Source organism: Diplotaxodon limnothrissa, linkage group LG20 (genome assembly GCF_057381915.1).
Source record: "Diplotaxodon limnothrissa isolate DT_005_m linkage group LG20, D_limnothrissa_male_GT1.1, whole genome shotgun sequence".
NCBI lineage: Eukaryota > Metazoa > Chordata > Actinopteri > Cichliformes > Cichlidae > Diplotaxodon > Diplotaxodon limnothrissa.
The window spans coordinates 10821495-10845404 of NC_140615.1; the positions used below are offsets into that span (position 1 = coordinate 10821495).

The 23910-nt window shown below is 39.7% G+C and overlaps 1 protein-coding gene across 3 annotated transcripts in view; it reads left to right on the forward strand.

The window, feature by feature from the left end:
- The window catches only part of nphp4 (nephronophthisis 4), a 184499-nt gene that overhangs the window by 158442 nt on the left and 2147 nt on the right, over positions 1–23910 (forward strand). For 2 of the 3 annotated variants that reach the window (XM_085343906.1, XM_085343908.1), the window contains 8 exons: positions 8203–8392; positions 9070–9153; positions 14410–14566; positions 15024–15094; positions 15905–15990; positions 17506–17677; positions 20031–20210; positions 22765–22908. In XM_085343906.1, coding sequence (XP_085200032.1) covers positions 8203–8392; positions 9070–9153; positions 14410–14566; positions 15024–15094; positions 15905–15990; positions 17506–17677; positions 20031–20210; positions 22765–22908 — 1084 coding nt within the window. Of the gene's footprint in view, positions 1–8202; positions 8393–9069; positions 9154–14409; positions 14585–15023; positions 15095–15904; positions 15991–17505; positions 17678–20030; positions 20211–22764; positions 22909–23910 lie in introns of all 3 variants that reach the window. The other variant, XM_085343907.1, reaches the window with a different exon arrangement.

Genomic DNA, 23910 nt, shown 5'->3' on the forward strand with positions numbered 1-23910 from the left:
GAGCTGTCTGTGAGGTGGTGTCAGACTAATGTCCTATTTTTAACCCTTTATGTGCTGCCATAATTATATTTCCCACTCTCATAGACCAAAAAGCTCGTGTTTCAATCTTTAAAATTAAATGGATTTTACAAGTTTATAGGTTTGCCCCTGTTCTAGCACACCAACTGTGAACATGTGTTTTCTATACTGTATGTGTTTTCGATTATCAAACTATAACTAGCCTTGCTCCACCGTGAAACTGTGTTCACACTTTCTGAATGTGTTTCCGTAGGTGACAGTAAAGCTCTGGAGATGATGTTTTTGGAACCTATTTACATGCTGCTTTAGGAAATGATGCTTTGTGTTCACACTTGACACTCCTCACTGTGAAACACATCCCATCCAAAAGGGTACACACATTTAGGCTATCCACCTATCCCTTAAACATTTACGTCATCAGCATTAGTATCAGATACTGCCGTTATTACCACGTGGTGAGGGCAGAAAAATTTGAGATATGAGCCATCATTAACAAAGAGGAAGAAAGAAGATGGCCTTCTACACCCTTTTTAAAAATCTTAATTGATGGCTTCAAGTCTGTTGTGTATAAAAGGTAACAAGTGGTGTGCTGAATCCTTATTCCTTCATATTATCATCATTAGGGCGTAATTAATTGCAAATGCCATCCCTACACTCTTTTCATAGACTTGTGATTGTCTTTGTCTTGGTAATATTTTTCAACTATCAGTGTGGTTCAAATTATTATTTTTAATGTCTTTTTTTCAGCACACATTTTTACTTGCCATGGTATGAAAATTACAGCTGACACTCATGGCATTAATGATGACTTGAGTTATTTAAGTGTTGCAGTAAAACCATGCATAATGCACCATGAACAAGCATGCACAAAACCGGGACAGTTTGATAAAAAATATGCTTTTTGCTTTTTTTGAATTGAAACTTTTTTTCCTCAAACACAGGCTTTAATCTGTGTCTACAAATTATACCTATCCGGCATAAAATTATGACCACCTGCTCAATATTGCATTGGTCCTTCTACTGTGCCAAAACAGCCTTCATCTGTCGATGCATCTCCACTGGCACCTGAAGGTGTCCTGTGGTATCTGGCACCAAGATGTTAGCAATAGATCCTTTTAGTTGAGAGGTGGGAACTCCATGGATCAGACTTGTTTTATCCAGCACGTCCCACAGATGCTCGACTGGATTGAGATCCTGTGAATTTGGAGACTAAGTCAACACCTCAATCTCATTTTGCTTCTCAAACCATTCTTTTACTTTGTGGCAGGGAACATTATCCTGCTGAAAGATGCCACGGACATAAGAGAATACTGTTTCCATGAAAGGGTGTCCATGCTCTCTGGTAATGCTTAGGTAGGTGGTGTGTGTCAAAGTAACATCCACATGGACGGCAAGACCCAAGGTTTGCCAGCAGAACACTGCCCAAAGTATCACACTGCGTCCGATGGCTTGCCTTATTCCCATACTGCACAAACTTGGCCATCCACATGATGCAAAAGAAAACATGATTCGTCAGACCAGACCACCTTCTTTCATTGCTCTGTGGTCCAGTTTTGATGGTCATGTGCCCATTGTTGGTGCTTGTGCTGTTGGACTGGCATCAGCATGGGCACCCGGACTGGTCTGCAGCTATGCAACCCAATACGCAACATAGAATAGAATGGAACAGACCTTTATTGTCGTGTACTTCAACAACGAAATAGGTGCCCCATGCTCCGTGCAAAAGTAAAATATAAATAGTAAGACAGCAGGAATAAGTAGCAAACAAAAGAAATATGTACAGCTAAGAAGAATATATACAAAACAAGAGAAAGGCACACATTGGAGAACAAAGTGCTTGGAAGCAATGCAACAGGACATGTCTGAGTGTAGAGTCTCTGTGTTAGTGGCCTGAGTGATTAGGGTTATTTAGAACACAGTTTAGAGTGGTGAGGTGGGTGGGAATAAACCATGATTCACTGTAAATTCTGGCATCTTTCTGACAGCCAACATTAACTTTTTTGGCAATTTGAGCATATAGCTCGTCTGCTGGATCGGACCACACAGGCCAGCCTTTGCTCTTCAAACTCAAATTCTTATGCTCGTCCATTTTTCTTGCTTCTAACACATCAGACAAAATGAGGACTTTAGATTTTGCAAACATTAATCAAATCTTGCATGGTTTCGGATACCTTACAGTGCTTGTAATGTGCCAAAATACCACTTGATCATTTTGAGGTGAGAGCAAATTTCATAAGTGTTATGATTTTTTTGCAGTAGATACTGCCAAAGATAGTTTAGTTACAATGAAACCAGAGCAGGATGTAAAAGTGGGGGGGAAAAGCAAGCTTTACTTCAAAAATAACAAGGTCCTAAAAGCAGGTAAGGCATGAGGTGCAAAAAAGTTTTCTGGAAAGCAACGGCAAAGAGCACAGAAGCAATCTGGCAGAGTAGCAGTTGCGAGCTTAGGGTATATATCCTGCAGGGTTGATTAGTGAAGTGGCTCCTGGTGATCAGAGGCCAGGGAAGATCAGGTGATGCAGGCAGGAAAGCAGGGCAGGTGAGAGTGGCGAGTCTGAAGAGGGAGAAGATGGTTTTGTAAGAAGATGAAAACCAGACTGAATGAATGACTACATGAAAGAAATAAAGGCAGAAAAGAAAAACTATGACAGCTGCTGGCTGCCATGTTTCTGATTTGACTATCTTTATCAAGATCATCTGTTAATGTACGGAACAAAACATGATTGCATGCTTACCCTCTTTATATGTTTCATAAAAGCTCGTGTTGCTTATGAAGCATTTTAAGACATTTATTTCTTATGTAGTTGGGGGAGAAAAACCTCCTAAACAATACGTGAACCTAAATCTGAAAATTGTTTCCTGTGAAGAAATTTAAAGCAACCAAATTGTGATGCAACTCGAAATGTTTTAAGAATGATTAAGAATCTCATCATCCAAAAGCTGTTGTTAATTAGGTATATACACAGTTATATGTGTAAATATGCTTCTAAAAGGGTGATACGTCAACAATGGGAAGATTATGTGATAAATTCATGAAGAGGTTTGATTGTGTGACTGTGTATTTTTTGCAGGTCTGAGTCACATATTGCTCACTGATTTGAAATGATGCATGTACGTGTAGGTGTGTGCTGGTGTGCGGGTTTTCATCTATTACATTTTTAGGACTTGAAATTGGGTTTTTTACATCAGTGGGCATTCTCTGTACATGCATTATCATGTTAGCCTGATCCAGTTGCTTCCGGTTTGGGGTGAAGTTTGGAGCAGTTGCTGCATTGTTGGCCACAGTAATATATCAGTAAGGTTAGCTGGATTATTCATTATAAGCAAGATTAAATAATGGGCAGTCTTTTGCACAAGACATGGGATGTGATTATTGCAATGATAATAAGATGAGCATTGCATGATTATAAAGACTTTTTGGCTTGACTCTTTACTTTCAGAGGTACTGCAGGCACTTTAGTCTGAGGAAGTTATTATAATTATATTAACAGTGTTTGCTGCACTGTCCTAAAATGTATTAAAGATAATTAATTTCATTATTAAGATGCTTATGTGTTTAATTTGCTGGGCACTTGTTGCCACCCCTCCTTTCTGCTTTTTGCAATTTCAACCCTATTGTGTGAATCTCACGCAGGTGCTCTGTTTTACATAACTTAACATCGACCAGGTCTCCACATTACTACATTTGCTAATTATACATAATGATGATCTCTGCCAGTGTCTGTGTTCTGCCGGAGAAAAAAGAACCCATTTTTCTGACCACATTTCAGTTGTTTTATCAAAAAAGTTAAAAATCTAAAGTTTTCAGTGTAGTGCATTACATTATGTTTTAACATTTCACAGTTTTTCATGTACGTAAGCACCTTTCAACCTCTCCTTTCCAAAACTCTGACAGTATTTGAATGTGTTGACTTCATGTCTAATTACACACCCTAATCACCCAAATCTCAACAGGTTCTCCTGAGTTACATTCAGCACAGCACAAGTCTGACCTACAGTACGTGCAGTCACTTCAACAGATCTACAGTATTATGATGCACTGACATAGTTATATATACTGCAGTGGATAACCTGTAACTTGTAATTCTTGGAGGATGGGGGATGAGAGAATCATGACGATCATCTGCTTTGTTACAGTAAGATAACAGTGACATCATTCACACCACTGGTTTCTATGGTAAATGTTTGGTAGATGTTGAGATCATTTCTAAATATAGCTGTGAAATCATTAACATAAGATAAGATCTTAACAACAATCAGCACTTTACTATTACAGGAGTCCTGTTTTTAGTCTCGAATGCTTCCACTTTGCCCTGCAGTTATGGTTACAGCTGACTGAGGAATATCAAGAAAGTTTAAAGTTAAAAGGACAGGAATTTTACTACTAATTGTTGCATCAGTGGCATTTTTACATTGCCATGATGCTGTTTAGAATGACACCTTCATTTGGTCTTAAAAATCCTATCTCAGTCAATCTCTAATTAAGGGGACTGGCTTTGACTTTAGTGTATGTCTAGACCACAGAACACCACCATATTTCTGGGTGTAACAAACAATGTTGCGTAATTTCATGTCTGGCCATGAAAAAAGAATATTTTTATTCCTTCCACAGCACAATCACTTGACACAGAGGCACACATTATGTTCGAGAGATGCTAAATACCCTCTTTAATCTGCCCATAGCAGCCATTATGGCTGATGTTTCCTGAATCACCCATTCTGGTGTTTGTTTCCTTCAGTTAGCATCATAGTTAATCCCCTCTCTTTGAGTCTTTTGTTAGTGATTCTGCTCATGCCTGAGCTTGGATTAGGATATATCACATTGATCAACAAATGCTGCAGTGCGCTCTTGATGACTCATTATGGCATTAGCCCGGCCACCGGGCCTAGCAGGTCTAATTGAGAGTCATCAATCCCTGCATCTGTCCTCTTGCTGGCTTAGCACTCTGTTAGTTTATTCATTTCTTGATGAGACGGTGTGACACTTTACACCAAACCGTCTGTCACCTCTACCAAGAGCCCTGAAATGTGTAAATTAACGAGCAAGCGCCAGCATTGGATGCGCTTTTCCTGCAGCCCCTTTTTATGAAACAAATGCATAGTGCACTATGCAAGGCACTGCTAATGACACATTTTCATTTTATAAAACTGGTATTTAATCATAGATAAGCAGCGCTGTGATATGGATTATTGTAATGTACATGTGAATGCTGTTTCCACAGACACAAGAGGGAAATTTATATAAAATCAATATTAACTGGGTTCATTTCAGTCTTTTGTGTTCTTTAACATGTTGCAGGAAATACTGGACTGTCACATAGTTTTGTTGCAAGTTCTGTCCTTAATGTTATTTGGAAACGGAAATCTGATTGATAAATTTGTTTTCTTTGACAGATCTTAAACTCTTTGTTCACACACAAAAAAAACACCTTTCCCACAAGCTGCTCTTTTAGGATGACGGTTCTTAGAAAGTAATCTATATAGTTAGTATTGCTGCATTCATTGTGTTAGTATGATTTGTCTTCAGTACAAATAACAGCCTGTCATAGGCTAACACAAATGTATACACTGTATACACTTTCTATACACAGGAATTAGGACATAAAAAACAAGACACATTAATATAAGGTGAACCAGATGCTGGAAGTAATCACAAACTTTAAATGCTACAGGAAAGCTTCATGGATGAAATATAGTTTGATGACAAATTACAAAGAATTGGTGCCCTCATCTTTTACCCATATACTGTTTAATGTATATAACAGCCAATACAGTTTTCCTTAACTATGAGGTTAAGTATTACTCACAGTAGTCCTCTTTAGTGTCTTTAAAGGGACGGAAGGTGTACAAAAACAACAACACTGGCCTGAATGACCGTGTTTTCCCGCACTCTATGAATTGCAGTTTGGCCATTGCACTGGAGTTACTCTGCACCTACTTCCTTGTTTATATTGTGGCCAAATAATTGACAAGGAGCTTTCTTGAAAATGTAAACCGGTCCCCGGGTCAGCTCTTTGTTCTGCAGGAGCAAACAAGAAAAAAAGAAGTTTAACCTTTCACTGAAATTTGAGCGTCAGACTTTGAAAGGAGAGTACTTAGTGGCAGGCTAGGCTAGCTGTGGCTTTGATGTTTGCAGTGGTTTCAAGCCCAGAGGCTCCTCTTGACATGGAGGAAAGGTTTGCTACCTGTTGCCATCCATTTTCATGGCTACTTTTCACACTTGGCCTCACAGAGCCCAGCGTGAGCCAAGACTGGTGACTAACAGAGACAGAAAGAATTCTGCTTCATCCAACTGCTTTCTATCTCATTACTTTTCACGCTGTCATTATCCATGTTCCTCTCTGCTTTCTCGACCCTTCTCTCCTGCTGTCCTTTTAATTATCGTCTTTGTTTTATTCCTTCTCCCTTTTTACTCTCAACCTGTTTTTCCTCATTACCTCATTCCATTTTTCAATTTTTTTTAAAGGCGTTATCAGCCTGTGGTCTTTGTTTGAGGCTCAGGTGGACAAACACTGCCGGGATGAGCCGGAGGCAAAATCCTTTATTTCAAGTGCACAGGTGGGAATAGCCAAATAATTTTCATAGAATAGCCTGTTGCATCTCTCCTTAATGTTAGCGAGGTGGGGCCCTGAAAAATTCATAAACTCACTCTCCTATTGAGAGACATTTCCCTCTCCATGCCTGTGGCTTGAAACCTTTGAAGTTTAAACCAGCACTCCTCTTTATGCATTTGTGTGTGAAATTTTTGCATTCAAGGGAAGAGGAAAGCATAGAGGCAGACCTCCCTTGGTTGGAATGTGTTATCTGCGCCTGACTTTTCTCCCTGGAAATCCATTTGTTGAGGAGTAGAAGGGAGACTTTCACTGAGCCCTGTACACCTTTCCCCCTGTCTACTGTTGATAATTAAAAGCAACGAATTGTGTGCAAGCGGTGTAACTCTTGGCCGTGAAATTTTGGTCACTTGCACTGCAGTGAAATTTACATTGCGAGATTCAGGTTGTAAGTGTGAGAGGTCAGTATTATTTTTTCTGTTTAGCTCAGAAAGTGAAGGGGGGTGAACGTTTAGTGCTCTGTGGGATTTATATGCAAATAGGTGTCTTAACGGTGCGGTCAGTATGTAAAGGATCTTTGGTTCTTCTCTCTCTTTTTTACTTTTGCCTTGAAACGAGTCTCAGATCATTATGCTAGCATATATGCATGCACGCTCTGTTCCCCAAAGTTTTCGTACTTATCTAAGCACTCTGTTTAAGGAATTTTTTTTTTATTATTATTTCTATCTCTGTAATACGTCACTGAGAGCAGATATGCCTAATATGGTCATCTCAGGCACACAGCTCTTGAACCAACCGCGTGCTGTTTGGACCTTCTGTTTGCAAGGGGCAGCCAATCAGAACAAATCTGGCTTAAAGGGAGTGTGATCTTAATGGTAAAGCTAAATTGTCGTTAAAATGAAGGACTGCCCCAGGGCCTGGTTTTAGATAAATTTAGCTTTTCTGGGGGAAACTATGAATCATGCAAAGCTATTCTTGTTCAATCCAAGACTAAAATTATGGAGCTGGAAATGAGCATATTAGTTCCACTATAAATATATTTCCCCTGTCACCTAGAATAATCTACAGAAGGACATAAAATTGTCAGAGTGGAGTATTATTGGGGGCTTGAAGTCAGTTTTTTTAAGGATTGAAAAATTTGTATTCTTGGTCTGTCACTGTTGTGACCTCGATCTTCCTATCTCTATGAACTGGATATTGCTTCACTTGTGTGCTGTGGGATTTGTGGGTGGTTGTTACAATGCTCTCCAATCGCTTGGTCTGGCCACTCTTGAAAAAGACGGCTTTATCTAGATGAGACATTTACTTCAATAATTAAAAAATACAATAATTACAATAGTTTAAAAAGTGATGGCGGTTGACTCTAAATATACAATCAAATGACAACTTAATGCTTCTTCTTCTCTACATTAATTTTTTGCACCTGATTTTAGTTGAATCTTCAGCATAGGGTTTATTCTTCTATATTCCTCTCGGCACAATCTCGTCATAGCTTGTAATAAACGCTGTAGTATTCTGCAATGAGGGATCTTGTCCACGTAACAAGTCCAGCTCTGATCCCCTGATGGATCTCTTTAAAAATATGTAAGAGCCTCCTTTCATCTCAATTGTGGCCTTTAATCTTTTCATCCAGTGTCATCACAAACACTGAGGAGTGGCGTTACTTCAAAGCGCTAACCAGAACTCCTACCCCGCTGGAGGAAAACATGTTCCACTCGGAGCAGGGTGCTCCAGGTCCTAGGGTTTACCTCCGGCCCAAAGAGAGCCTCCACGTGCCCCTGAAATACCAAAGCTTCCTCTGCGACCACACCATGGCCCTTCAGGTATGGTGCAGAATAAAGGTGCACTCTCACAGCATGTTTTATAAAGTGTGAACTTGTTCTGTAAGGAAAAACCACATTCTTGGATTGGTAACTATTTCTGGCTGCAGGATGTTAGACAAAATTAGATATATTTTTTTTAATCAGTTGTTTTTCTTGAGTCCTTTAAATGTTTAGATTTGTCTTACAGTAAGAAGCAGTCACCACATTTTTATCACTACAGATGAACGATCAAAGTAACTTGTGTGAACCTATAAAAAAATCTTCTTTCATATACTGATCTCATGTCATTTAAAAAAAATGGGAGTAAGAGGTGGAGCATGATGAAAGTTTATGTAACAGTCGTATAAATGTCAGTACACCTCAAGGTTTCTGTAACCAAAGCCGACCTATTTCAAGGGCACGTTTTACACACATAAAGCCAACCCAGTCTTTGTAGTTAATTTGATGCCAGAAGTCCAGTTCAAAATAAATGTCATTTAGATTGGCTGCGCTCTTATCTTCTTCTAGATGAAGGTAGTTTTTAAACCCTTTGGTTATATTCTGCTTATCGTGATTGTATACAGTTTTCTTACTGGATGTGCAAATGCAATTTTTCTTTGTGCTCTTTTGCTATGTTTTTTTTGGGGTAGATGTTCATTTTTGATAACAAATGTGGGCTTCTTATCAAATCCTCACAGGGACCAAGCCTGAAGGCTACAGCCAGAGGTTCCCAGGTGGCCAAGAAGAATCTGTCCAATATTATTGCTGCCAAAACTATCAAGGTACAGAATGTGTTACTTATGCTTTAAACCATTTTTATATTATATATCTGAAGTCTTTTGCCTCTCAGTCCCTGATTTGTTTTTCTTCAGGCTGAATTTAAAGTGCAGAGTGCATCTGCTCTTCACTTTGCACTTTAATGTAAATGTTTCTCTGCCGTAACGCAAGCTTTAGAACTGAGATCTACACTTTTTCCCATATTTGGCTATATAAACTGATCATTTGATTCAGGTGAGCTGAGAAAGATGAAAGTGCCTTAAACGCGACATATATTATAAAGCTTGTGATTAGAGATGTACCGATCCGATATTAAGTATCGGTATCGGTCCGATACTGACCTAAATTACTGGATCGGATATCGGAGAGAAATAAAAAATGTAATCCGATCCATTAAATATCAAAAAAGCAGCTCACATAACTTGCGACATGGCGTAGCTCGGCTCATAACCGAGCAGTATGCGTCACGTGATAGAGCGGCGGTGGCATGCGAGATCTGTTGTCTGGTTCAGCATTTGGTGCCTCGCTACCAAACTGGCATTTCATCCCAAAGTTATCCCAGAGAGAAGTAAAGCAAGTGTGTAATCTCTAAATGTTTGTGAAGCATTCCAGCGTTAAGCTTGCCAACCGATATATGGAGCGACTGCCTCTTCTCTCTCCCTCCCTCTCCTGCTGCTACTTCAATCATGAAACTGATCAATGATCAGCTGATCGGCTTTTCTGTCAGTCCGTCTCTCTTGTTTGTTTATCGCCCACTTCGCGCCAGAAAGAGGAAACCAGCGGCTGACCAACAGCAGCACGTTTAAGATTGATAATCTGTTGTTAGAATTTATTTAATATTACTTTGTACACCACGATCTTTTTCTACTTAGCTGATGGCTGGTAACTGTGCAGGGGCGGATCTAGCAAAGTTTAGCCAGGGGGGCCGATAGGGCATGAACAGGGAAAAGGGGGCACAAAGACATACTTTTCTTATTCTCATTTAAAATGTCTAGTTTTTAATAATGAATTATCTGAACCTTACACCCAAAGTTTTAATCTGATGTAAAAAGTATAGAAGTCCATTACTGTATATAGTAACTATTAAGTCTAATATACCCTAGTAAGCTAGTACTTTTGCCTTTGGGAAAGTACCATGTGTGCAGTCTGCAGTTCTGTTGAAGAAAGATGTTGAATCTATTTAAGTATTCTTGAAAAATAATTTATTTCTGTGCATTTTTCTTTTCACACTGCATCAAATTAAAGTTGATTACGTCGATTAAGCATCATGAGGTGGAGGGTGGGGGGTGGTTCCTTATTTATTATTATTTTTTTGCTGGGAGTTTGCAACCATATTAATTTAGGTTGCTTACTCTTTAAAATACCAGAATAGGGAGGATGGAGTAGGTTTAAGTTTATTAGATTGATCAGTATTGCTGAACTATGAAATATTTTGGGTGCAGTGTATTTTTTGCATACAGGTATAACAGAATAGCTTTAGTGTTTGCTTGTTTTGTTAAACTGGAATTTGAACTTATACAAAATGCAGCAAGATATTAAAAAAACAGTTTTAATTAAAAAAACACACTATATTGGATTTATATCGGTATCGGCCGATATCCAAATTTATGGTATTGGTATTGGACATAAAAAAGTGGTATCGTGCCATCTCTACTTGTGATTGCAGTTTAGTTGGGTTAACCTCCTGCTAGATCCCAAAGTCTAACAACATCCACTGTACCCGCACTCCCAGACAACTCTCTGAGGAGTGGCAGTGCACCGCCTCCTCCCTCCTCTCCTCTCCTATTCTTTCCTGCACAGTCACAGCACAGACCCAAAGAACACTTTGAAGTGTCGACTATTAAAAAAGTTACGCTAGCCAGACAAGATTGTCAAGCAAAATTATATGCTGAAAATCACTTTTATCTTACTGAACATTGTTTATCTTCTCCAACTGGCAAATGTCAGGGTGGAGAGTTAAACTATCCCAGGCTAGACGACAGCTTGACACGTCTGGTTAATCTACTTTAAATGAACCATGCATATACAGTATTACTCTGAAGTTATTTGACAGTATTAAGAACTTATTCAGCTGTTTATAATATGTAAGATGGTTAGAGGAGGGAGAAACACTGTGAACAGGCTTGTTGGGCTGTACTATAGATAAGTCCTCCACATCACCACGTGAAAGAATATTCTTTGTGCTGCAGTTGTCACTAAAATTAAATGCTGTTTCTTATGGAATTCATTAAAACGAAACTTAAGGCTTCTTGTTAAATACTGGAGCTTAAATCTCACGTTATTGGAATGTAGCCTGAATGTGCTGAAAAACAATATATTCATCACCTCTCGCTAACCTGCAGGACCTTACAATAATCCTGTTGTTGGTGTAGAGTACAGTACCCAGAAGCTCTCACATTGCACAAGCTGATGAAATATTTGCCAGTCTGCCAAGCGTGCGTGTGTGTGTCTGCCTGCAGTTTGTGCGTATTGTGTGCCGGTGTCAGCACTGCTGCTCTGAGCAAAAATCCTGTCAGGAGGTCAAAGAGGTCGGGTCTGGATCAAATCTGTGTCTCGCTAAGACTGACAAGTCCCAACAGCAGCGCTGTCAGGATGCCAGCTTTGGCACGGCTGTCAGTCAGCACACATCACCAGAGCCAGATATGGGCCGCTCTTGTAGGTCAGCATTAGCTTGCAAATCTGACGCATCAACGATTTGGACAGCTGCTGTGTGTTTAATGACCAGATTGTGGGAAGTTAACTTCAGAGTGTAGGGCATTCCTCGTGGCTGAAATTTGAGTCTGTTTTAATCAGTTGCTGTAGTGTTCCTTTATTTATTTATTTATTTTGTAATCTTTTTTTTAATTCTAGCACAGCAGGTGGGAATGCAGGAGGTGGGACAGAAACCATTTTTTAAAAGTTTTTAGTTGTTACCTGGGGTGATGCATTAGAATGTAACACATTATTGTGACTGAATTCAGTAATCACTTAACAGTTATTGATCAAAATATTTGGCTTGTGCTATTCAAGTTCTTTCAATCAACTGACCTTATTTTGTGGTAGAGGTTGGCTAAAAATATCAGGATGGTTTATAACCTTTCAGAAATGGAAATCTTTGCAACAAAGTCGACAAATCTATCAGATCTATCAGTCTTTCAGATAGACTGATAGATCTGATAGATGTCAATGACAGACATTATGGGACTCCGGTGATCCACGGTGAGAGCCATTAGCCACAGATAGAGATACTGTAACTCAGAGCAGTGGTAAATCTTCCTTTGCCTCAAGAGCTCATCTACAGCTCATCCACAGCTCATCCAGGAGGTCACAAAATAACCAAGAACAACATCTAAAGAGCAGTAGACCTCATTTTTCTCAGTTAAGATAGAGTTCATGATTCAACAATAAGAAAGAGACTGTGCAAAAATGGCTTCCATGGAAGAGTTAAAGGTGAAAACTGCTGACCGAAAAGAAAATCTTGATGATCTCCAAGACCTTTGGGAACTAATAGAGTAATCAGACAAAAGCTGAACTTTTGGAAGGTTTGCACATCATTACATCTGGCAAAAAACTAACACAGAATTTCATAAAAAGAGCACAAAAGAAATGCCATACCAACAGTCAAACATGGTGGTGGTAGTGTGATGGGCTGGACCTGCTTTGCTGCTTCAGGACGCCTTGTTGTAATTGATGGAACCATGAATTTTGCTCTCTGCTCTCTGTTCATGCCCTGCAGCTCAAGTATACAAGTCCACCTCTGATTGGACCTAAAAAACTAAAATGAAGGTTTTTAAGTGGCGTAGTCCTGATTAAAATCAGATTGAAGTGTTTTTGAATGTTCTTAAACAGGCTGTTCATGCTTGAAAATCCTTCAACGTGGCTGAATTAAAACAATTCTGCAAAGAAGAGTTGAGCCAAAATTCCTCCACAGAGATGTGAAAGACTCATTACCGGTTATCATAAATGTTCGATTGCAGTTCTTCCTGCCAAGAACCACTTATTAGGTTTATGGGCAATTACCTTTTCACAAAGGGCCAGGTAGGGTTGGATAACTTTTTTTCTCTTAATAAATGACATCATCCTTTAAAACTGAATTTTGCATTTATTCAGGTTATCTTTGTCTGATATTATTGTTTGATGATATGAAACACTTAAGTGTGACAAATACAAAGACTGTACCCTCCTCTTGTCATATGACTCCACTGTCTCTGAATTGGATAAGTGGTTAAGAGAATAGATGGTTGGATTATCAGACCTACAGTTTGTGGTCCGGCAGCTGTAGCAGAAACTGTCTCCGACAGTGAAGTCACAGCAGCACACACTAGTTTTCCTAAAATATGACGCTTTGTGAGCAGGAATGAGCAATTCCAGTGTGTTTTCATATGCCGCTCTGATGTATGTGCCAGTTATCATATATAACCGTGCAGAATGACTACATGTGTATGAACACATTTGTGCTGATTCAAACAACTCCTGGGGGCTATGTTAATGCAGCAATCTTCAAAGCACATTCAGTCAGTCTGTGGGGGTTTCAGCAGTCAGATTGCAAGCAACTTTTATATTCTAGTGTACAGCTTTCTCCATCATCATAATACTCTCTGGTGAATTTTAATATAAAGTTTCCCCAAGGCTGTTTTTAAAAAGCCTGTATATGTTGTTTAGAAATGAACTGCTTCAGGAAGAAAACATGGCACACAGAGAGAAATCAGGAGGAAAAAGCCCTGTTGAACTAATGAAACCAGTTTGTGCTGTTACTACCTAGTATACACGACCTGGCTATTAATTCCAGTAAGAAATCTGGCAGCGCAGGAGCCCTAGAGGTTTTAAATCAGTCTATTTAACTAATCTTGTTTGGAAGAGAAAATGATTATGTTGAAAGTATTTGCTGTAGCCTGGTTAACTTTGACTTACACAACTACTAGTGAACTTTCCAAAACTTCAGTTGTTTACTTTTAGATTTACCTCTAAACACTAGAACGCGATAGATGAAAGATATGTATTCCTGCTACACAGATTTGTTTTACCAAAGTTTTTCTACGTGTAGTTTTTTTTTGTTTCCAGTACTGGATACCTTCTTTAAATTTCCAGAAACCCCTCTGGTCATACTGCACAACTTACCGTGCATGTAATGTATTTGCAATGCGAGGTAGTAACTTGAAGCTTCTAATGAATCTTAAACTACCTTATGATGCAAAACCTGTTTTAATGCACTGAATATCAGACTATCAGGTGAGGAAGTGACATGCTGCTAATAATGCTGAATTTTCACTTTATCTCCACAGGTTACTTTCAAAGCAGAAGATGGAAAGCCAATGGCCATCTGCCAAGTGAATGTGGAGCCAACGCCCCATGTCGTTGACCAGACTTTCCGACTTTACCACCCCGAGCTCTGTTTCCTTAAAAAGGCCATCCGCCTGCCAGTCTGGCACGACCCTGCAGGTTGTACAGATTACCCTGGCTATCCCCCATGAGCCAAGTATTCCTCGTCCTTCAACTCATATTTCTTGCTTTCTGAACTGTGCTTAAATTAGTCATTTGCATATATTCCAGTTTTAATCAATATATCAAATGAAGATTAAAATATACATTCAGTTCTCATACTGACTTACTCTCCTGTGTGAGCATAAATGTGAATCACATGTTCACACGCACAAGGCGAAAACAAAACTTTTCAATATCAGTGCAGTTTCTGTCAACAAAAAGGGTAATAAGAAGAGAGAAGTATCTGGATGCAGAGCAGGAAATGAAAAGCAAGAAATAAAAGTTTAAAATCAAGAAAATGTTTGATTGGCTTTTATGACTGGCTTGATGTTCTGAACTATAATAAAAACAATTTATAGTAAATAGTAAATTGATCTTATATTTGTTTTTTCCTGCCTCTTGTTGGGAAAACCAGCTATCAACCCAGATGCTCATGTTTCTGTCCGCTGCAGTGACCCTAACATCATCTGCCAAACAAGGATGCTGGTGAGTGAATGACATTGGATTTAATTCCTTCTGCAATTAACATACAAATATTAACAGGGTTAATTACTGAACTGATAACTGTTTGGAAGGGAAAGCACTTTATTCTAGCTGCACTGGTCTCTTTGTGTGTTGTCCTCCCTGAGTGTGACCATAGATAAACAGCCAGCCAAACTTCTTTTCAAGAGCCATTAAAGTGAGCGTGCTTGCTCCTTTAATGGCTTCATTCACAGCAATCACATCAAACTGACATCACTGAATTGGAGTGAAACCATAAAGACACACACAAACAACAACAACCTCTTATTAGGTTGTCATGTAATCCTCAGGTAAATATTGTTAAGTGCTAACACAGGACACTACAAGGTAAGTATCCTATAGGTATACAATCTAATATTTACACATTGGAAAATAAGCAGGTCAAAGGCAAACATATGTCTGCATCATTATCTCAGAGACTTCAACAAATCAAGCTACTGCATACTGACAGTGTGAGGATAAAGGCCATCTCATCTCATCATCTCATCTCAAAATGTCACAAAACCATCATCAGCCAGTTCTGTTTGAAGGATTGGATTCAACATAAAGTGTAATTCTTTGAGCTTCCTTCTGACATGTTTGTCTCTTTTTTACAAAACGTAATCAGGACAGAACTCTAGCTCATTTTTGATAGATTACAAGCTCTTTTGATAGAAGAAAAGGCTTGCCCTTGTGTCGTGCCTTTACACTATTGTAGTGCCAATGTGGGGTCTTTTTTATTTTTGCCTCTTTTTCCCCTCTACTCTTCCACCTTTTATCTGTTTCTGTCTGTAGGCACCAGGAGAGCCTCAAGATGTGTACTTGAAAGTGCCAGGGAGTCCCAGTCCACACATAAAAATGTTCTTTGTAATGGTTTTCACGTATGTATTATTTACTGGCCAGACACACACACACACACACACACACACACACACACACACACGCACAGAGCTTAGCCTGAAGAAGCATTCATCTTTGCAATAATTAAATTGTTCATGCAGGCTTGAATCAATTAACTAATCAGACTGAGGTTTCATGCTCTGGCTGCCTGCAGTTCCACAGTCCATCGTCCAGTTTGCCTAATCTCCATCAGGATTATGCACACCTTGTTTTTAATGTGATATACAAATACTTGTTTTCTATTAAATATCAGAGAGCTGTCGTTTAACTCTGAGGACATGAATATAAAAGCATTTTGCCTCGTTTCACATGATTTCATTGTTTTCCTCATTTTCCTCTGTCACTTAGTGGAAATGATGGATTGCATCATGCATATGCTCATTCACATGCACTCTTTCACACAATATACAATCCTAACCACAGATATGTGCATAGCACTACTAATGGTACTAATGGTTATGTTTAGAACAGGAGTGTCAAACATAAGGACCAGGGGCCAGAATTGGCTCAGCAAAGACTCCAATCTGATCCTCTGGACAGCTTTGGAAAATTTTTCCAGCTGATAAAGACAACCCTTTCAGCCGTGCATAAAGTAATATACAGTATAAACAATTAAATGGCAGAAATGAAACATTATATTTTTGGTTCATTGAGAAAACATTAGCTACCAGAACCTGCACTTTGTTGTCTTATGATAAGATATCTCAGGGATTAAATGTGTAGTTAAACGTCTTTTTGCTGACACAAAGGCTCATTCGTCCGGCCCACTTAAGATCAAAGTAGGCCGTGTGTGGCCCTCGATGTAAGATTAGTTTGACATCTGTGGTTTAGAATCTTTATATTACAACGTGCTTCCATCAAGAAGAGCACATACTGTATAGCTAATTTATTTTACTAATAAAATATATTGCAGAAGACACATTGCTTCTTCATTTCATGTCTAATACTGTCCTCTAATACTGCAGTATAAACCAGTCCCAAGTGCTGTAACACAGTCATTTGGCCCCCTTGCATTAGTGGTTGAGCATTTTTTTAATTTTTCACCCAAGTGTCGAGCAGCCAACCCGATTACCAGCAAATTACACGCAAATACATTTGTGAATTTGATCTGGATTTGATTTCTAACATTTAAAAAATATATCTGACGATATCACTGTGAAAATATTTTAGCTTCAACCCTCCAGATGACGTGTTTGCCCTCAAAACCCCATATCACTTGAATCCTATTCCAAATAACCACAAACGCTTTATGAGAGCTGTTGTCTCAGAGCAGACCTGAGTAGGTGACTGCATCGCCTCCCACTCTGAGTCAGCTAGGGCCACTGAGACTGAATTCCTTTCATCTCAGCAGTGTGAGGATGATGTTGATGGCTCTGCTTATTAAAATGCTAGCACAGCCGTAGATCAGCCCTCCTCATCTCTTACCCCGTGCTGCACCGGCTGCATCTCCAGGGGGCCTTAGTTTAATTGTTCTTGATGATGTTTTTCCTCTGTAGTGATAAGTGGATGGCAGCGCCCTCCCAGATCTGGCAGATTTACGTGCACTTCCTGGAGCGTGTGGACGTCAGCTGTGTGACTGGCCAGCGGAGCTGTCAGTCACTCGTTCTGAGGGGAACGCAGGCTATCCGTAAGGTCAAGTGTTTCTCATCACACCCCGGCGAGATTGAGGTACGATTGTCACAAAACGCACTATTTTGAAATAGTAAACAATGTGCACATGTTCTCTGCAGCGTGGGATTCAGGCCTCTATCAAGATTTAAAGATTCATCAAAACTAAAATCAACTCCCATGTCTTCTAGTGAAGTCATTATTTTATTAACCTGAGATTAAAAAAAAAAAAAAGTGAAGAAAAATGTTTTAAAGTGGGCTTTTTATGCTCATTTCACACTGCACATTTTTATTCTTAGATTCTACTAAAGCACCTTTGAATGATTCACTCCTCAAAAGACTTTGTATTTACTCTATACCTGGCCTTGGTGCAACCCCTGTGTTCATTTTCTCTCTGAAACAAGCTGTTTTAGCTCCCATCCCCTTTAGTTTAAGTCGCCTTTCTTCTGATTGGCTGTCCGTTACAAAAAAATAATGTAGTAACAACACATTTAAAAAAAAAAAAAAGCAGGTCGGTAAAGCTTCTTTGTGCCACTTGGATCCACTTGTCTAATAGACATAGCCAAACTGACCCTCTTCTGTAGCTCAGATCTTGTGTGCATCACAACCATTGCAGTAGAAAATTGTTGCTTTGTGGCAGATGTGTGAAGTGAAAGAAAAGTAACATGTATTTTTGCTTTTTTGGATGACAGCTGCCCTTTAAGTGCTGGAGCATCGTGCTCCTGCTGATGTTGTTCTGACTCTCTGTTAGTCAACTGGATTTTGGATGAGGTCTTGCTTCCCTTAGGCTTTATGTGGGTCCCTTTAGGATCCTGTTGCACTTAATGTTTAAAATTAATTTTTGCACATTGGGCTCATTTAGTTCCATCGGTCCGGTTTTGGTTTTAGACCCACGAAGACCTCTAGTGGAGAGCTCCGTTCAATTCTTTATGAGTCCCAGGAATCTAGTTATTTAATCCAGCGTTCATAGCACTTCAGCTGAATATATAATTCTTGTTTTGAGTCAAGTTGAAAAGAGATCAAGAGCATGCAACCAGCAGTAGTAGTCTGTGGTGATGAACTATGCGTTACACCCTCTCTACCACCCGTACACATTCCCTGTCCTGTTACTCTCTGTTTCCCCCGCCACTTAACATTAGCTTGTGGTTCAGAGACTGGAGCAGCATCTTAGTCATCAAGGGTGCTTGGGTCTGGATGCATTTTTTATATGTGAAAGTGGCATGTTCGAACTAAAATTAGGCTTTTACTGTATTGTGTTCTTTTTCAATTGGACAAAATCCGACTGATGCAGACGACACTCAACATACAGGACAAAAAAAATGCATAAATCTCACTTATCTAAAAAAAAATGTTGAGGGATTTATTCTTGACAAATGATCTTTTTATCGTGAGCAATTTTGAAGTTGCTCATCTAAAGTGATTTAATGCAAATTGTTCTCTTAGCAGCAAAAGGAAAAAAAATGGAAGCAATTCCTTCCCTTTTAATACCTCCAGTTTAAGATTTGAATCATTGTCAAGAACATGCAAATGCAGATTGACAGCATAATAGGTCTTTTTATGGGGTTTCATTTCATTTTATTAGGTTCCCTCGTTACTTCCTGTCTTCATGCCAGATCATGTCGGGACCCAGTTTGATACAATTTGAAAAAAATTAGCAGTGGCTTTTATGCACTCTGAACATGTGAAAATATGCTCCAGGAGTGTCACATTGCCCTCTATTTTTAATAGACTGTTTCTTATTCATGACTGAGTACAAGAGTAGAGGGAGCATGACAATACTTCTTCCTCAGAGTTGGAATAAAAGGGCATTTTATAGCATTCATGGAGAAAAAAAGAGAAGTGATAGACTGTCACAACCACCACGGGTGCATACAGTATGACCCAAACATGTTTTACCTTTAGAAATAGGGTACTGGCTGAAAAAGCGACAGATGTATTTTTAAAGATTTCGGCGTACGCATGAGCAGCTGCTTTGATCTGACTCGCGGCAGGTTAGCTCACAGTGGAATGCATTGGAGGAGTTCTATAAAGCAGGATAAACCTCAGCGTCAGTGAATAGCTTTGCTTTTCTCAACAGATTGAAAAGGAGCTGCACAGTAAATCTCATTCCCACATTCTTATTTCTGTCACTTTCCTGCCTCTACTTCTCTCATTTCATTGTCTGCCTCCCCCCTTTTTTATTGAACCTCATTCACCCTTTCTCTCACCTACTCTCCTTTAATCTGCACACTTCCTTTACCTTCCTCTGACTCTGTTAAGCATCTTTTCCATTAATTCTGTCCCTCTTCCATTTCTTATTAAATGTATCTCTTCTCTTTGAACACTGTCACATTCTTTTTGTCACTTGGTCGACACATTTCTCAGTCCACTTGCCAAACCCAATAAACTTTAATGGCCTTTGCCTTCTTTTTAGGTGGACCCAGCGGGTGTGTTTGTTTTGCCTCCTGCAGCAGTGCAGGAGCTCCAGCTGAAGGTGCAGCCATGGCAGGCTGGCAGCCGCTTTCTGTACGTGAACGCGGTAGATGTGGAGCAGCAGCAGCTGGTCACCGCGTGGCTGCTCTGTCTCAATGTTCACCGTCCTGTGCTGTCCAAGGTAGGACCCTAAAAAAAATCTTGTGTTTTTATCGTTTCCTCATATGGGTATCGGCCATCATTATCCAGTGGGGCACATTTGGCAACCCGGGTTTTTACCCTTTTCTTCACTGTGTCAGCAGCAGCAGCAGCAGCAGCAGCAGCAGCAGAACAGTGTGTTAAATACAGTTCCAGGTGTCTGTTTGAAAGCCAAACACTACAGCACGAAAGCGTCAGATTTGCAGACCTGCTCATCACACCGCTCTGCTGCAAATGTGGTTGATGTGTTAATTAAAGGTCTCCCTTGAACTTGAGCGCTCCCCCTCCCAGTCATTAAAGGACAATGTTTTAATCATTTTTGCACTGCTGTTGGTTAAATAACAAAAAGCATTTCTCTGAAAAAAGCACTAGCTAAAGCTAGAAGCTTGATTCTGCTTAAAGGTAACATGCTAACCCTTCCCAGGCACCTACAGGAGCTCAGTCATTCATCTTTTTCGAAAAGCAGGACAGTGTCTACCAAGCAGCTAGCTGCCTAGCTTGGTAACTTGTACGGCAATAATCTACCACAATATCAATACAATAAAAGTGTTTGTGCCACCTAGTTTTGTCTCACCAGTGTTGTAGAGTATATTTCATTATCAACCTTTTTGGGATTTGGGATTTTCCAACTCTTTGGACTCTCCTGCTCTGTACTCGTAACATTAGCATTGTGAGCACTGTGTGCATTTAGTCAATGACCTAAATTTGCCTTTCAAATGTGTTCCTTATGCAACAGTGTTGCGTTAATAAACTGCATTATGGTTGCCTCTCATTTTATCATCACTTTGTGAAGCTCTAGTGATTTAAAAGGGAACCCCCAATTTTACATAACACTGGGAGTAATACTGCCTATGCGGAAAGAAGATTACCAGCTATCATCTGCAGCTTTCCAGCAGGGGTAACCATTACTAACCTAACACACCACAATCTACCAGCAAACTGGCTTTGGCTCTGAAGGATTCTGGACATGCGTTTGAAGGATATCAGTGTATGAAATAAAAAAAATATTTAAGAGGAAGACAGAAGATTTGACATCATGATTTCATTTTTATAGTACTTGTATTTGTAACAGATTCAATACTTGAATCATCCGGGTACTTCCCAAGGCCAGCTCAACATTCCCAATCCCTTTATAAAGAGCAGCAGACCAGTGCTTAGATCCAATTGTCTTTAATAATGCTCTTCTCTGCCTTTCTCAATCAAATGTCTAATCAATTGACTGTGTACCTAACTGGCTGACTGGATTATGCTTTATGCATTATAGGTAAAGTACTAAATTCTTCTTTTGCCTGTTGTGTACAGAACATATTTCTTATGCACTACACAGCAGAAATATACATTTAATCAAATGAAATCAATTTAAGTTGATCAAATATCCACTTCTCCTAAAATGCTAAACAATCAAGTGATTGACAACAATCACATTTTCTCTGACAACAAAACAAAGAAAATGTAATGCTTAAAGGGTATTGCAGTGGTTATTTATCATCTCACATTGCATAAAGTTATCTTGCTTTAAGTCAGGGATTGCCAAACATTACTTTAAAACCATGAAATAAGCATCTGAAGCCAGTCTTGGCCATAGGATGGCTGCATGTCTTCCCTGTGTGGTGACCTATCTAGGTTGGATTCCCAGCTGTCAAAGAGTGAGAGGCAGGGCACAACCTGGACTGGTTGCCAGTCTATTGCAGGGCTAACACAGAGAGACAGACTCACGTTTACACTTATAGCCAATTTAGAATTGACAGTTAAGCAAATGAGCATGACCTGTGGGTGGAAGCTGGGGTACATGGAGAGGACCCATGTAGGCACAGAAAAAACATGAAAATTCGGCATAGAAAGCCACCAGACAGTTGTTGAATTCAAATCCAGGATCTTCTTGCTGTCAGGTGTATGCCAAACACTGTAGGAAAGTATTTCTTTCAGTGGACATCCCTTTACAGATGCTCATTAGTGGTAGTGGTAGTGTAGTGGTTAACACATTTGCATTAAATGCAAAAGATCCCTGGTTTGAGATTGGCAGGAACACAAACCCAGCTTTAAGGGGTCATAGGCTAGCGTACTCTTAGTGCCAGTACCAAGACTGGATAAAAGTGAGGGAAGCACCAGGTGTAAAATCTGTGCCAAATGAAACATGCGGATCCATCCACTGTGGCCGCTGTACAAATGCTCATTACACCAGTTCACAGGCAGCCAGCTTATCCTGCCAGCTTTGTACCATTACTTTGAAGTATCAAATCACATTCAGATCACACTTACAAACTGTTCAAGTTCATTTACTCTTGCAGTTTCACTGTAGGCAGCCATGGGCTTCCTTTTGTTGGATACTTCATCAAATCATCTGGTGCACTTGGATGAATCCTGCAGTTTTCTCAGCTCTTGTTTTCAGACATTTCAATCCCTCCCTCATTCCTCTGTGCCCAAGAAGGTTTGATGCTATAACACGTGTGTGTGTGTGTGTGTGTGTGTGTGTGTGTGTGTGTGTGTGTGTGTGTGTGTGTGTGTGTGTGTGTGTGTGTGTGTGTGTGTATTTGCAGGCTTTTGAAGTATGCGTTCCAGTTGGCGGTGGACGTGGCAGTTCCAGAAAAATCACCTACACCAATCCGTACACCAGCAGCCGTACATTCCTGCTTCGCTCTGACCATCCAGATCTGCTCCAGTTCAAAGAGGATAAATTCCAGGTAAAATGAGACTGGAGGCCGTCCACTTCTCTTACCCCCATTAAGAGTAAAATCAATACTTTAATTAGTGACTAGAAGGAAAGAACCCTCCTCCTTAACAAAAGCTGCTCAGATAGTTTTGTTTCACGGAGTAATGGTACATATGTTGCTATGATGGTGTAACTGATGTCAATAACATTAGCTTTAACCAGCGGTGCTACTGACCACGTATAATCTGACACACTTTGACTAAAACTAAACTCTTTTTGACAGATTTTAGAAAAAAACTAGGCTAAAGTGCTTCCTGTGTGTCTAAGCAGTTAAGTCTTCTGACATTCTGATGGAGATTTCATCTACAACCGATATGATGGAGCTGCCGTGTAGGAGGCAAGCGGTTAGATATTATTGTACTGGATCTTTTTCCCCAAGTTTCTTCTGGAGATTTTAGCCTGGTATCAGGCCCTGTCATCAGCTTTCATGCCCTCCCAGTCAAAATTATAAATGGGTTATGGCATAACAACGCTACTGTTTTGACCAAAAGGCTTATTGTAGAAAATATGAGTGTATGAGTCGTGAATATACAAAGCAATACTGTTGACTTTCTTGTCATCCTGACAGGTGAGTACAAGACATCAATAATTTCTAGTCTTTTATGTTGACTGCTCATTCCTCCGTAAATGGCTTCCTTGTCGGCTTTCAGAACTGAATGCAAAGAATATTACAAAGTCATTAGTGCTGCTGTTTTATTATTGTGCGGTCAGCCTCAGTGTCTCTAAAAGCTGATTTGCTCACATTCAGACATGAAACACTGCTGTCATTGCCTTTAATTTAGTGAGGTGTGATAAAATGCTAAAACAAATGAGAAACTATCATTTTAAATTAAGAAATAAATGAATGAGAGGCGAGGGGAGCCTGTTTTCACATAAACTATTAAAGAGTCTCATTGTTGTTGGCCAGAAGACACTGCATCAATTAGACAGGGAGGGTGAGCCAAGTGAAAAACAGCCCATTGTTTTTTCCATC